Below are 14,464 nucleotides of genomic sequence, written 5' to 3'. Positions count from 1 at the left end.
TACGTGTGTGTGTGTGTGTGTGCCTGCATGTACGGGCCACGGGGTCTGTGGATGGCCACTCACCATCGGCGGACTGCGTAAAAAGAGCGTAGTCCGGGTTGAGGATCTCGTTTGAGAGAATGTCGAACCACTCCCTCACCACTCCCTGGCCCTGCACACACCACACCACACACCACCGCCACACCACACCGCACCACACACCACACACATCACCATACCGCACCAGACACCACCGCCACACCGCACCAGACACATTACCACACCGCACCACACACCACACACATCACCACACCGCACCACACCGCACCACACACCACCGCCACACCGCACCAGACACATCACCACACCGCACCACACCACCACACATACCACCACACCGCACATACCACCGCCACACCGCACCAGACACATCACCACACCGCACCACACCACCACACATACCACCACACCACACATACCACCGCCACACCGCACCAGACACATCACCACAGCGCACCACACATACCACCACACCACACCACACACACCACCGCACCACACACAACACACCTCACACACACCACCGCACCACACACGCCACCACACCGCACCATACACACCACCACACCGAACCGCATCCGTACACCGCACTTGCTGGGTGCAGGGTGTTTGGACGCAGGGTGTTGGGGGTGCAGGGTGCTGGGGGTGCACGGTTCTGGGGGTGCTGGGGGTGCAGGGTGCTGGGGGTGCAGGGTGCTGAGGGTGCAGGGTGCAGGGTGTGCAGGGTGCAGGGTGTTGGGGGTGCAGGGTGCTGGGGGTGCACGGTTCTGGGGGTACTGGGGGTGCAGGGTGCAGGGTGCTGGGGGTGCAGGGTGCAGGGTGCTGGGGGTGCAGGGTGCTGGGGGTGCAGGGTGCAGGGGTGCAGGGTGCAGGGGATGCAGGGTGCAGGGTGCGGCCTCACCACGCCCTCCTCCCCGTGGAACCGCACGGCGATCCCCTGCTTCAGCTTCTCCTGGCTCACCTTGGACACCATCTCACAGCTGCTCTCAAACACCGAGTCTGTGCCCACACAGACAAAGATCCCCCCTGTAGCCTTAACAAGCTTCCAGGGCAAGTGATGTTAGCGAGTAGCACGTATGAAGGCCGGGAACGGCACACCAAGAGGTGGGTGACCAGCACCACGCCCGTACGCTTTTGTCTCCATATTTGCGATGTTTTTACACCACACCGGGTCCTCATTTGAGTCTGAGTCGACCTAGGGGAGGCCCAGGACCCGTTCAGATAATCGTCACTGGTGTTGGCCGTGAGCAGGGATAAAACTCGGGTAGAACACTCGCGTGCTCTCAGACACTCACTCACACACTCACACACTCCCCCTCACTCACACTCACTCACACTCACACACTCACTCACACTCACACACTCCCGCTCACTCACACTCACTCACACACTCACACACTCACTCACTCACACTCACTCACTCACACACTCATTCACACACTCACTCATTCACTCACACAGTCACTCACTCACACACTCACTCACTCACACACTCACACACTCACTCACACGCTCACTCACACGCTCACACACTCACTCGCATGCTCACTCACACGCTCACACACTCACTCACACACTCACACACACACTCACTCACACACTCACTCACACGCTCACACACTCACTCACACACTCACACACACACTTACTCACACACACACTCACACGCTCACACACTCACACTCACTCACACGCTCACACACTCACACACACACTCACTCACACGCTCACACACTCACACACTCACACACTCACACACACACTCACACACTCACTCACACACTCACACACACACTCACTCACACACTCACTCACACGCTCACACACTCACTCACACACTCACACACACACTCACTCACACACTCACTCATACGCTCACACACACACTCACTCACACGCTCACACACTCACACACACACTCACTCACACGCTCACACACTCACACACACACTCACTCACACGCTCACACACTCACACACACACTCACTCACACGCTCACACACTCACACACACACTCACACACACACTCACACACTCACACACACACTCACACACACACTCACACACACACTCACACACTCACACACACACTCACACACACACTCACACACTCACTCACTCACACACTCACACACTCACTCACACGCTCACTCACACGCTCACACACTCACTCACATGCTCACACACACGCCCACACACTCACACACACACTCACACACTCACTCACACACTCACACACACACTCACTCACACACTCACACACACACTCACTCACACACTCACACACACACTCACTCACACACTCACACACACACTCACACACACACTCACTCACACGCTCACACACTCACACACACACTCACACACACACTCACTTACACACTCCCGCTTGCGTCGCCCGTGACGTTGGTGTCAGCAGGCGGCTCGCGGCCGCCCCCCCGCGAGCTCCTGACGGCCGGGCCCCGGTAATTGCCGCGATGTCGGCGAGTAATTACGGCGAAATCGCACGGAAGCAGCGGCGGCGGCAGTGGCAGGCAGCGGTGATGGCAGCCGAGAGGGAAATTGCTTGAGTCAGACGAACTCCGGGGCTCGCTCGCAATCACAGCCGACAGCGACTGCCAGGCTCACGTGACCATGCAGCCTCTGTCAGTCTAACGTGACGGTACAGCCTCTGTCGGTCTAACGTGATGGTACAACCTCTGTCAGTCTAACGTGATGGTACAGCCTCTGTCAGTCTAACGTGATGGTACAACCTCTGTCAGTCTAACGTGATGGTACAGCCTCTGTCAGTCTAACGTGACGGTACAGCCTCTGTCAGTCTAACGTGATGGTACAACCTCTGTCAGTCTAACATGATGGTACAACCTCTGTCAGTCTAACGTGACGGTACAGGCTCTGTAAGTCTAACGTGATGGTACAGGCTCTGTCAGTCTAACATGATGGTACAGCCTCTGTCAGTCTAACATGATGGTACAACCTCTGTCAGTCTAACATGATGGTACAGCCTCTGTCAGTCTAACATGATGGTACAACCTCTGTCAGTCTAACATGATGGTACAGCCTCTGTCAGTCTAACATGATGGTACAGCCTCTGTCAGTCTAACGTTACGGTACAACCTCTGTCAGTCTAACAGTGACGGTACAACCTCTGTCAGTCTAACGTGACGGTACAGCCTCTGTCAGTCTAACATGATGGTACAACCTCTGTCAGTCTAACATGATGGTACAACCTCTGTCAGTCTAACATGATGGTACTACCTCTGTCAGTCTAACATGATGGTACAGCCTCTGTCAGTCTAACGTGATGGTACAACCTCTGTCAGTCTAACATGATGGTACAACCTCTGACAGTCTAATGTGACGGTACAGCCTCTGTCAGTCTAACGTGACGGTACAGCCTCTGCCAGTCTAACGTGATGGTACAACCTCTGTCAGTCTAACGTGACGGTACAGCCTCTGTCAGTCTAACATGATGGTACAACCTCTGTCAGTCTAACATGATGGTACTGCCTCTGTCAGTCTAACGTGATGGTACAACCTCTGTCAGTCTAACATGATGGTACAACCTCTGTCAGTCTAACATGATGGTACAACCTCTGTCAGTCTAACATGATGATACTGCCTCTGTCAGTCTAACGTGATGGTACAACCTCTGTCAGTCTAACATGATGGTACAACCTCTGTCAGTCTAACGTGATGGTACAACCTCTGTCAGTCTAACATGATGGTACAACCTCTGTCAGTCTAACGTGACGGTACAGCCTCTGCTAGTCTAACGTGATGGTACAGCCTCTGTCAGTCTAACGTGATGGTACAGCCTCTGTCTCACACTCTATGAGTCTCTCTGTGTTCCCCGCTTCCGCCTGGCGGGGGAGGAAGGTGGGGGGGGGGGCGTCGCGTGAGGTCGCGTGGGGTCACGCGGGGTCACGTGGGGTCAAATGAAAATGAAGAGCAAAATCAATGCGGGGGGCCGTCGCTGTCACTGCCAAAGCCGACGCGTCGACGCATTGCGGACAGCGCCGAGCGCCGCCTGCCGCGGGCGCCGACCGCTCCGGGCCGAGACGTGCGTTGACGCAGGAGCATTTTCACTTCGTTAGCGAGCGGGCGGGCGGGCGTTGGCGTGAGCGTGGCGACCGCAACGCAGCGCGGGGGACGCCCGGCGGGGGGCCCCTGCGGGACTCGCGACGATCGACGGCACGGCGGCCGTCGATCGTCGCGCGAGTCCACCCAGGGCCGACGCTCCCAGGACCAGGCTCAGGGTCAGTGACCTCGACGATGTCGCCCCACAGACGCCGACTTCTCAAGTCGCGATCCCTTCTGGGATCGCGCTGCCTGCCACCGCTGCTGCCACCGCCGCTGCCCCCTTCCTGGAGTCTCACTTGGCTCCGGCAGGACTCCAGAATTAACCCCTCGTTTGAGAGTCAAACATCGCCGCACCTCCTGGCTTTGACATTCCTGCTCATCATCGAAGGCACCGAGTCGGGGTCGGGGTCACCGCGGGGTTGACGCACCTCTGTGGACGAGCAGGACGTCGCCCTCGCTGACGGGACGGTGCACCATGGCCGTGTCCTGTCCGTCCGACAGCAGGTTCTCGTAGAACCAGTCGCAGCGATCCTTGAAGGGCTGCGGGACACGGGGACCTCTCAGAACCCAGCCATTTTGCCACCTGCGCTGGTTTGATTTGCTGGCATCCCTCCCCCCCCCCCCACCCTGTCGAGGAGGCAACAGCTGCCCTGGGAGATCTACGTCTTCCCGGGACATCTGCGAGTCTCGGTGGGTGGATAGGTGAGTTCGTGTGTGTTTAGGTGGGTGAGTGGGTCGGTGGGTGAGTGACTGATCGGCTTGCCACCTATCCTGGCTTCCCCTGGATGGTCCATTTAGTTGAGGTGGATGGCAGCCAGCTGTGCCGGGACATCAAGAGACCCCGGGCTATGCCCGTTACATAACAGCGGCAGCAACCACTGTGGGCTACGTGCCCGCACGCGGCGCTCCGCTACACCGTGAGCGGCGTCGCTCCGACATCGCGGCGCGGTCCCACGGGGCACTCGTGGCGACGACCAACTCACCCGTGGCGTGCGCCGCCCCCCCCTCTCTCTTCCCGAGCTCTTAGAACACCGCTCAATGCAAGGGACGCGTGACACCCGAATCCTACGCGAACCCTCTTCTGTTGAGCGCTTTCGAGAGTGCCGTTTGTCGCTGGCCCCCTTCGTGGTTTGGCCGCGCGATGGGCGCTCGACGCCCGAGCGACCGCGCATCTCATCGGCTCACGCCGCTGTGCCCCTCGCATTACGGAGTCGGACGACGACGGCGACCTAGGGAGCTGGGAGGGAGTTTGAATCGTCGCGGGAGTGCGGGAGCCGCGACCCGCGACCCGCGGGCGTTCCGCTCCGCACAGCCCCGCTGCTCAGCTCGCTTCACCCCCCCCCCGACCACCACAAATCCCCCTGTCACGGGCGAGCTGGCGCGGCAACGCCGCCTCCTCCGCCGCCGTCACCACGGCGGTCGCCACCTCCACGCTTCGCATTCACCGCGCGCGGCCCCCTCCCCCGCCCCCTCCCCCCTCCCCCGCCCCCTCCCCCCTCCCCCGCCCCCTCCCCCGCCCCCTCCCCCTCCCCCGCCCCCTCCCCCGCCCCACGGAGCGGCCCGCGGCGCCGGTGACCTCCTGTCTCGTCCCCATAAGGTGCCGGACCCTGCCGAGTTAAAGTCGAATTACGGCCTCCACAAGTCCGGAGACCAAGGGGAGTGCGAGACCTGGGGCCGGATGGTGGGAGACTGTTAGGGCAGATCTTTGGGTCTCTGTGTGAATCTATGGGTCTCTGTGTGAATCTATGGGTCTCTGTGTGAATTTATGGGTCTCTGTGTGAATCTATGGGTCTCTGTGTGATCTATGGGTCTGTGTGAATCTATGGGTCCCTGTGTGAATCTCTGGGTCTCTGTGTGAATCTTTGGGTCTCTGTGTGAATCTATGGGTCTCTGTGTGAATCTTTGGGTCTCTGTGTGAATCTATGGGTCTCTGTGTGAATCTTTGGGCCTGTGTGAATCTTTGGGTCTCTGTGTGAATCTATGGGTCCCTGTGTGAATCTTTGGGCCTGTGTGAATCTATGGGTCTCTCTGTGAATCTATGGGTCCCTGTGTGAATCTATGGGTCTCTGTGTGAATCTTTGGGTCTGTGTGTGAATTTGTGGATCTCTGTGTGAATCTTTGGGCCTCTGTGTGAATATTTTGGCCTCTGTGTGAATCTTTCGGCCTCTGTGTGAATCTTTGGGTCTCTGTGTGAATCTATGGGTCTCTGTGTGAATCTATGGGTCTCTGTGTGAATCTTTGGGTCTCTGTGTGAATCTTTGGGTCTCTGTGTGAATCTATGGGTCTCTGTGTGAATCTATGGGTCTCTGTGTGAATCTTTGGGTCTCTGTGTGAATCTTTGGGTCTCTGTGTGAATCTTTGGGTCTCTGTGTGAATCTTTGGGTCTCTGTGTGAATCTATGGGTCTCTGTGTGAATCTTTGGGTCTCTGTGTGAATCTATGGGTCTCTGTGTGAATCTTTGGGCCACTGTGTGAATCTTTGGGTCTCTGTGTGAATCTTTGGGTCTCTGTGTGGTTCGATGGGCCTCCGTGCGTGTCTGTGCACGAGCGAGTGGGCGAGTTGTTGTTGTCTGCAGCGCGGCACAGTCCGAATGGGACGGGAGTCGAACCTGAGACTTGGTGATGTGCATGAAACGCGACATGAGCTCGGGGCACTCGAGCAGGAAGTGGAAGTGGTGGAAGATGATCTTGGGCTTCCGCGTGACGAAGCACTTGAGCACGCCATCGTGCCGGCACACAAACTCGATGAAGCGTGGCGACGTGAGCCTGCGGGCCGCACCGCACACACCACGGTTAACGATGCACGCCAGGCGCGCCGGGCACGTGACGCGCGACACACGCGCCGCGTACGACGACGGCGAGCCGCCGTTCGCCGCCAAGCGCCGGCAGCATCGCGGCAGCATTCTGCGCCAGGCTAGGTGCACTTCGAGGCCGCCGCCGCACGCCGCGCGGGAGGCTCTCGCCGCCGGCGGGGAGGTGGAGGGACAGCGAAGTGCGGCCGCGCGTACCCGTCGGGTGTGGTGCAGGAGCAGACGAGGTAGAAGGCCTGGATGACGGCGCTCAGCCGATCGGCCGTCACCTCGATCACGTCCTCTCCCTGCTCGGGGTCCGCCAGCGGCCCCCCCACCTCCCCCTCCCTGGGGCGGCCCGACAGGTCGGCCTCCGGGCGGGGGGCGGCCTTGTCCCCCCCGGGATCCGGGCGCGGACGGGGGCCGGGCGGGGGCGAGGAGGGGGCCCGCGTCCCCTCCCCGGGGTCGTCGGGAGACGGAGGGGGGTCGTCGGGAGACGCGGCCGGCGCGGGGTGGTCTGGGCACCCCCGCCCGGTGCTCTCGCCGTCGTCCCCCGCGTCGTCCGACCCCTCCGAGGGGGTCGCGCGGGCCCCGGGGTCGGAGACGGGCCCCGACGCCTCGGCCTGCGCCGCGTGCTTGCGGAGGAGCGCGGCCCGGACCCCCTCGCCGGGGGGGTCCCCTCCGCCCCCCCCGGGGCCCGCGAGGGTCTGGGTGGACTGCAGCTCGACCCCCAACAGCACGAGCCACTCGTTGAGCGAGTGCCACAGGGGTTCCAGTGGCTGGGGTTCGCACACGCGAGCGCACATGCACACACGGACACATGCAGGCGCACACGCGCATACATACAGACACGCGCATACATGCACGCGCGCAGAGGTAGTGTTACACACAACATCTGGCTGCGACATCACCACGGCGCTTGTGCCAGGCTAGGTGTACTCTTCAGCTATCATTTTAACGGCGGAAGGCTCTCTCTCGCTGCTGGCAGGAGATCACAGGCCAGACTCAGGTGCCGTCGGTTGACCGAGATGACTGGCAGGCAGATGCACCGCCTGTGCTTTTTAACCACCCGGCGCTCAACTCTCGTTGTCGTGACACACCGAGTGTTGCATGTGTCCGCGCACGCACACAACCCGCAGAGTTACACACACGTGCGCAGACGCACAGACATAAAGATCCTCCGTGTAACCTACATAGGCTGTTAGGGCAAGTGCGGTTTGCCAGCTGTTCTTCACACTTTTTGAGTCACCGCCCCTCTGCTCACAGACACACACACGCACACGTTTACACACATACACATGCATATGCATACAAAGGCAAAGACAAAATCCCCCGTATAGACTTAACAAACTATTGGGGCAAGTACTGGTCGCGAGCACCTATGAAGGCTGGCACGGTATACAAGGGGATGGGTGACCAGCACCATGCCCGACCGCCTTTGTCTCCCCAGTGGCGATGTTTTACACACTGCACCAGGCATCAATTTCAGGCTGAGTCGACCTAGGGAAGGCCCAGAACCAGTTCAGAAAATCTTCATGGGTGTTGGTCATGAGCGGGAATCGACCACGGGTCGCCGGGTTCGTAGTGCAGCGCGCTAACCACTACACTACCGCTCTCACACACTCTCACACACTCACACACTCTCACACACTCACACACACTCACACACTCTCACACATTCACTCTCACACTCTCACTGTCTCACACTATCACACTCTCTCACACTCTCACACATTCACTCTCACACTCTCACTGTCTCACACTATCACACTCTCTCACACTCTCACACACTCTCATACACTCTCACACACTCTCACTCTCCCACGCACCCTCACACACACTAACTCTCCCACACTCTCTCACACTCTCTCACACTCTCTCACACTCTCTCACTCTCCCACACTCTCTCACACTCTCTCACCCTCTCACTCTCCCACACTCTCTCACACTCTCCCACACACTCTCACTCTCTCACACTCTCTCACACTCTCTCACCCTCACTCTATCACACTCTCTCACACTCTCTCACCCTCTCACTCTCCCACACTCTCTCACTCTCTCACACTCTCTCACCCTCTCACTCTCCCACACTCTCTCACACTCTCTCACACTCTCTCACTCTCCCACACACTCTCACACTCTCACACTCTCACTCTCCCACACACTCTCACACACTCTCACACACCCTCACACCCTCACACACTCTCACACACTCTCCCACACTCTCTCACCCTCTCACTCTCTCACTCTCTCACCCTCACTCTCCTACACTCTCTCACACTCTCACTCTCCCACACTCTCTGCCCTGGCGACATCAGTGCAGCACCACGCACCGCCCCCCCCCCCCCCCCCCCCCGTTCTCACGCCTGTTGTCTCGCTCCGCGGGTTCTTGTGATCAAAGCTCGTCGGGGGGGGGGGGGGGGCTGGAGGGGAGGGGGGGAGGGCGCATTTCAAACGCACGTTGCCTTCAGCTCGTGTCGTACGCGGACAGGTGTACGGGCGCGGGTGAGATCGCGCGCGTGTGTACGTGTGTGTGTGTCTGTGTGTGGGGAGCGGTGGTGTAGCGGTTAGCGCTACGCTGCGCTCCGAACCTGGCCACCCGAGTTCGATTTCCCGCTCACAGCCAAAATCAGTGACGATTATCTGAACCGGTCCTGGGCCTCCACTAGGTCGACTCAGCCTCAAATGAGTACATGGTGCGGTGTGTAAACATCGCCACTGCGGAGACAAAGGCGGCCGGGCGTGGTGCTGTCCACCCACCCCTTCGTGTGCCATTCTGGCCTTCATAGGTGCTCGCTAACAGCACTTGCCCCAACAGTCTGTTACAGGCTATACGGGGTATGTTTGTATTTGTCTTTGGGGAGCGGTAGAGCAGCGGTTAGCGCACTGCACTATGAGCCCAGCCACAAGAGTCCGATTAACGCTCATGACCAGCACCAGTGGCGAGTATCTGAACCGGTCCTGGGCCTCCCCGAGGTCGACTCAGCCTGAAATTGATACCTGGTTTGGCGTGTAAACATCAGCGCTGGGGAGATGAATGCGGCCGGGCATGGTGCTTTGTGTGAGTGTGGTCTTTAGTGTGGATGTGTGTGAGTGTCTCTGGACGTGTGTGTAAGACGTGGGCACCTGGGACGGAACGAACTGGAAGGCATGGGCCAGATCAGCTCAGTTAACAACGGTAGGAGAGGGCTGGTAGACTGTGGACTTGTAATAATCAACAACACTATTCCGGCATCGGTGCATCCACACAACATTGATGCATCCCAGGTCCAAGGTGGAACATCTGCCGGACTATAGTGACAGAACAGCGAGTCCTGGCCCATGCCCTTGGCACCAGCACCTACCGTGGAACTCATTTGCCCCCTGACTATCACCTTGTGATCTGTAAGATGCGCCTGCCATTCTTCCACTGGTGATGTGCATCGACCTTGGACCCAATTCAATCCCACCGTGGCCTGGTCTCGCCTCACTTATGGGAGCTGCAAGAATGTCATCATTGCTTGCAGCTTGAATTGGCATCGTCCGTGCCACCCCTCCTCCTCCGGATGGCGGGACCTGTGGTTCATGCACCTGCTCTGGTTGCACTGGGGTACGCAGTCCAAACCTCCCCAAGAAGCCCTGGCTAGATGGAGGTTGTTCCAGCGAGCTCAGAGCAAGCGAGCGACAGGGCCCGCGGACAAGGATCTGGAGGCTTCGTGCAGCTTTCACTCGGAGGTTCGGAGAGGCCGTACGGAGCTGCAAGGTTGAATGGTGGTCACGAGTTACTGAGCGGAGATGGGCACTGCCTCAGGAGCTTGAAATGAGTCGCTTTAATTCCATTGAAGAAGCAACCCGCAGCGCCGCACCTATTTCCATCCTTAAGGGGAAGAACAGTGATCCGACCTCTGACCCCCTAGGAGCGGGTTTGCTGGCGAAAACCACCTCACCTCAAACAACACCGTGACCCCACTGGCACTGTGGTACCTCGAATATTGCGGAAAGGAGCAAACTCGCAGGCAACGGGATGGCGGATGTGGCTGATGTGCCTGTTAAGGAAGTGTGAAGAGCCATCCAGAGTTTGAGACCAGATAAAGTGCCCCTGCCAGGCAGCGTGCTGAGGAGAGACTTGCTAAGCCCCGATGTGGGTTGCAGGCCGGGGCCGTCCGGCACGGACGACATATTCTCTATCCGTCTGCTACAGCAGAGGTGCCGGAAATTTCAATGGGCCCTGCATCTCCGCTGTGTTGACTTGGTCAAGGCCAATGACACCATCAGCAGGCCAGGCCTCTGGTTTGTTCTTCGTGCTTTTGGGATCCCTGACCCTCTGCTCACAATAATTAAATACTTTTATGATGGTAGGCAGGCCCCGGTGATGGAGCAGTTATGGAGAAGTCAGCAGCATTATATGTTCACCAGTTGCGTAACGCTGTGTGATAGCTTCCCGGTTTATAACTCCATACGAAGCTCCGGGTGTTCTCGACCACAGTTATCCCCCCCCCCCCCCCCGCTTCTCTATGCTTGAGAAAAGTGCAGCCCATTAAAGGAACACCTGCTGCAGTTTTAAACATCAAGGCTGGCCTGCCTACGATCCATGCTGGGCTTTACTCAACTGGATTGTGTAAGGAGCCAACAGATCCTTGAAAGATCTGGACACAGTCCCATCAGCGAGCTCCTCTGGCAGGCCAGGCTGCGTTGGCTGGGTCATGTAGCCCGCATGCCCAAGCAGCTTTCGTTTGTCCGGAGAGAGGGGGCTAAACGGGCGAAGCTTAGGCTGAATAAGAGGTGGGCTGATGCGGTACACGAAGATGTGCAGCCGAGTTAACTTGCCGTTGACCGCTAAGAGTGGTGTCAAGGTCGGCCTCGTTAAAGACTCTCCTGGGCGCTTGAGAGAGTGTGAGGTTGAGCAGCAGCGCTCACAACACCTGGGTCTGTCCTGTGACCTCCTGCCAGTGAACTCTGGACACTTCATGTGGCCTCAAAGTGCACCGAGCCTGACACAAGCACCGCGGAAGACGCCGCTGTCACGTAGCGGTGAATGGCGACTTGCTGCTGTTGTTGTTGTTACTGTGAATACGTGCGTATGTGCGCGTATGTGCGCGTACGTGCGTATGTGCGCGTACGTGCGTGTGTGTGTACGTGTGTGGGTGTGTGTGTGGGTGTGCACGTGCGTGTGTACATGCGTGTGTGTCGGTGTGTATGTGTGTGTACGTGTGTGTGTGTGTACGTGTGTGTGTGTGTACGTGTGTGTGTGGGTGTGTAGGTGTACGTGTGTGTGTACGTGTGTGTGTACGTGTGTGTGTGTGTGTACGTGTGTGTGTGCGCCACTGCCATCACACAGGAGCTCGCTCCGCTCTGCTCGTGCATATTTCATGAGGCGTCAAGCGCCGCCGGGTACAGCGCTGGTGCCGCCACCGCCACCGCCGCCCCCCTCGCTCCACCACCGGGGGGGGGGGGGGGGGAGGGGGTCGTCCAAGCTCTCGCAATTAGTGCGCGCGGTGACATTTCCCGGGCAGAATTACACGGCGCCATCGCCGCGTCAATGGCAGCGGCAGCGGCGGCGGCGGTGGTGGAGGAGGTAAGCGGTGGGGGCCGCCCGTGTTCTAACCCGTATCGACAGAGACCCAGGGGGCCCAGAGAACCTACCACCCCCGAGACCCAGGGGACCCAGAGACCCAAAAGGACCCAGAGACACCAGAGAAACCAGAGGCACGGGAGACCCAGAGTCCAGGGGACCCAGAAACCCAAGAGGATCCCCAGGGGTCCTAAAGATCCAGAGAAACCATAGACCAGGGGACCCAGAAATCCAGGGGACCCAGGAGACCGAGGAGAACCGGAAACCTAATGGGAACCAAAGACCTAGGGAAACGAGAGGAATCAGATCGTAGGGGAACCAGAGACCCAGAAGAACCAGAAACCCAGGGGAATGAGAGAACAGGGGAACCAGAGTCCGAGGAAACAGAGACCAGGGAAACCCGAGACCAAGGGAATCAGAGACCAGGGGAACCAGAGACCAGGAAACCAGACACCAGGGTAATGAGAGACCAGAGGAACCAGAGACCAGGGAACCAGACACCACGGGAACCAGAGACCAGGGAACCAGAGACCGGGGAGCCAGAGACCAGGGAACCAGACACCACGGGAACCAGAGACCAGAAGAACCAGAGACCAGGGAACCAGAGACCAGGGGAACCAGAGACCACGGGAACCAGAGACCAGGGAACCAGAGACCGGGGGAACCAGAGACCAGGGAACTAGAGACCGGGGAACCCTGTGGGTGACTCACCTTGAAATCGGTGAAGAGGAGGGTTTGGGTGATGGTATTGCTCTGGGTGACTCCCGGTGGTTGACTCACCCCGTGGTTGACTCACCCCGTGGTTGACTCTCCCCGTGGTTGTCTCACCCCGTGGTTGACTCACCCCGTGGTTGACTCACCCCGTGGTTGACTCACCCCGTGGTTGACTCACCCCGTGGTTGTTTCACTCCGTGGTTGTCTCACCCCGTGGTTGTCTCACCCCGTGGTTGACTCACCCCGTGGTTGTCTCACTCCTTGGTTGTCTCACCCCGTGGTTGACTCACCCCGTGGTTGACTCACCCCGTGGTTGTCTCACTCCTTGGTTGTCTCACCCCGTGGTTGACTCTCCCCGTGGTTGACTCTCCCCGTGGTTGACTCACCCCGTGGTTGTCTCACTCCTTGGTTGTCTCACCCCGTGGTTGACTCTCCCCGTGGTTGACTCACCCCGTGGTTGTCTCACCCCGTGGTTGACTCACCCCGTGGTTGACTCACTCCGTGGTTGTCTCACCCCGTGGTTGACTCACCTCGTGGTTGACTCTCCCCGTGGTTGACTCTCCCCGTGGTTGACTCACCCCGTGGTTGACTCTCCCCGTGGTTGACTCACCCCGTGGTTGTCTCATCCCGTGGTTGACTCGCCCTGTGGGTGGCTCACCTTGAAGACGGTGGAGCGGAGGGTGCGGGTGGTGGGAAACGCTCGCCCATTGGCGCCGGTGGTACTGGGCGAGCGTGCCGACCCCGCGTGGTACAGGTGGCACAGCAGCCGCACCACGCGCAGCAGCCGGTGCATCTGGGCCTCGTAGCTGCTGGAGAGGCTGCACGAGCGGAGACACGGGGACACACGGGGAGACACGGGGAGACACGGGGACACACGGGGAGACACGGGGACACACGGGGAGACACGGGGAGACACGGGGACGCACGGGGAGACACGGGGAGACACGGGGACACACGGGGAGACACGGCGAGACACGGGGACGCACGGGGAGACACGGGGAGACACGGGGACACACGGGGACACACGGGGAGACACGGGGACACACGGGGACACACGGGGAGACACGGGGACACACGGGGAGACACGGGGAGACACACGGGGAGACACGGGGAGACACGGGAACACACGGGGAGACACGGGGACACACGGGGACACATGGGGAGACACGGGGAGACACGGGGGACGCACGGGGAGACACGGGGACGCACGGGGAGACACGGGGACGCACGGGGAGACACGGGGAGACACGCAGACACACGCGGACACACGAGAAGGACAAGGAGAGACG

At 59.2% G+C, this 14,464-nt stretch overlaps 1 protein-coding gene across 3 annotated transcripts in view; it reads right to left on the bottom strand.

The window, feature by feature from the left end:
* The window catches only part of HACE1 (HECT domain and ankyrin repeat containing E3 ubiquitin protein ligase 1), a 110,060-nt gene that overhangs the window by 30,637 nt on the left and 64,959 nt on the right, over positions 1 to 14,464 (bottom strand). For 2 of the 3 annotated variants that reach the window (XM_032972653.2, XM_032972652.2), the window contains exons 11-17: positions 13,834 to 13,993; positions 8,104 to 8,166; positions 7,130 to 7,689; positions 6,731 to 6,887; positions 4,551 to 4,662; positions 941 to 1,038; positions 64 to 151 (exon numbers count right to left, since the gene is read on the bottom strand). In XM_032972653.2, coding sequence (XP_032828544.1) covers positions 64 to 151; positions 941 to 1,038; positions 4,551 to 4,662; positions 6,731 to 6,887; positions 7,130 to 7,689; positions 8,104 to 8,166; positions 13,834 to 13,993 — 1,238 coding nt within the window. The remainder of the gene's footprint in view (positions 1 to 63; positions 152 to 940; positions 1,039 to 4,550; positions 4,663 to 6,730; positions 6,888 to 7,129; positions 7,690 to 8,103; positions 8,167 to 13,833; positions 13,994 to 14,464) is intronic. The other variant, XM_032972654.2, reaches the window with a different exon arrangement.

Source organism: Petromyzon marinus, chromosome 49 (genome assembly GCF_048934315.1).
Source record: "Petromyzon marinus isolate PM22_M1 ecotype Great Lakes invasive population chromosome 49, UKy_Petmar_22M1.pri1.0, whole genome shotgun sequence".
NCBI classification, from domain to species: domain Eukaryota; kingdom Metazoa; phylum Chordata; class Hyperoartia; order Petromyzontiformes; family Petromyzontidae; genus Petromyzon; species Petromyzon marinus.
Note: the sequence above shows the minus strand (reverse complement) of the source record. Positions and strands in the feature narration are given on the sequence as shown.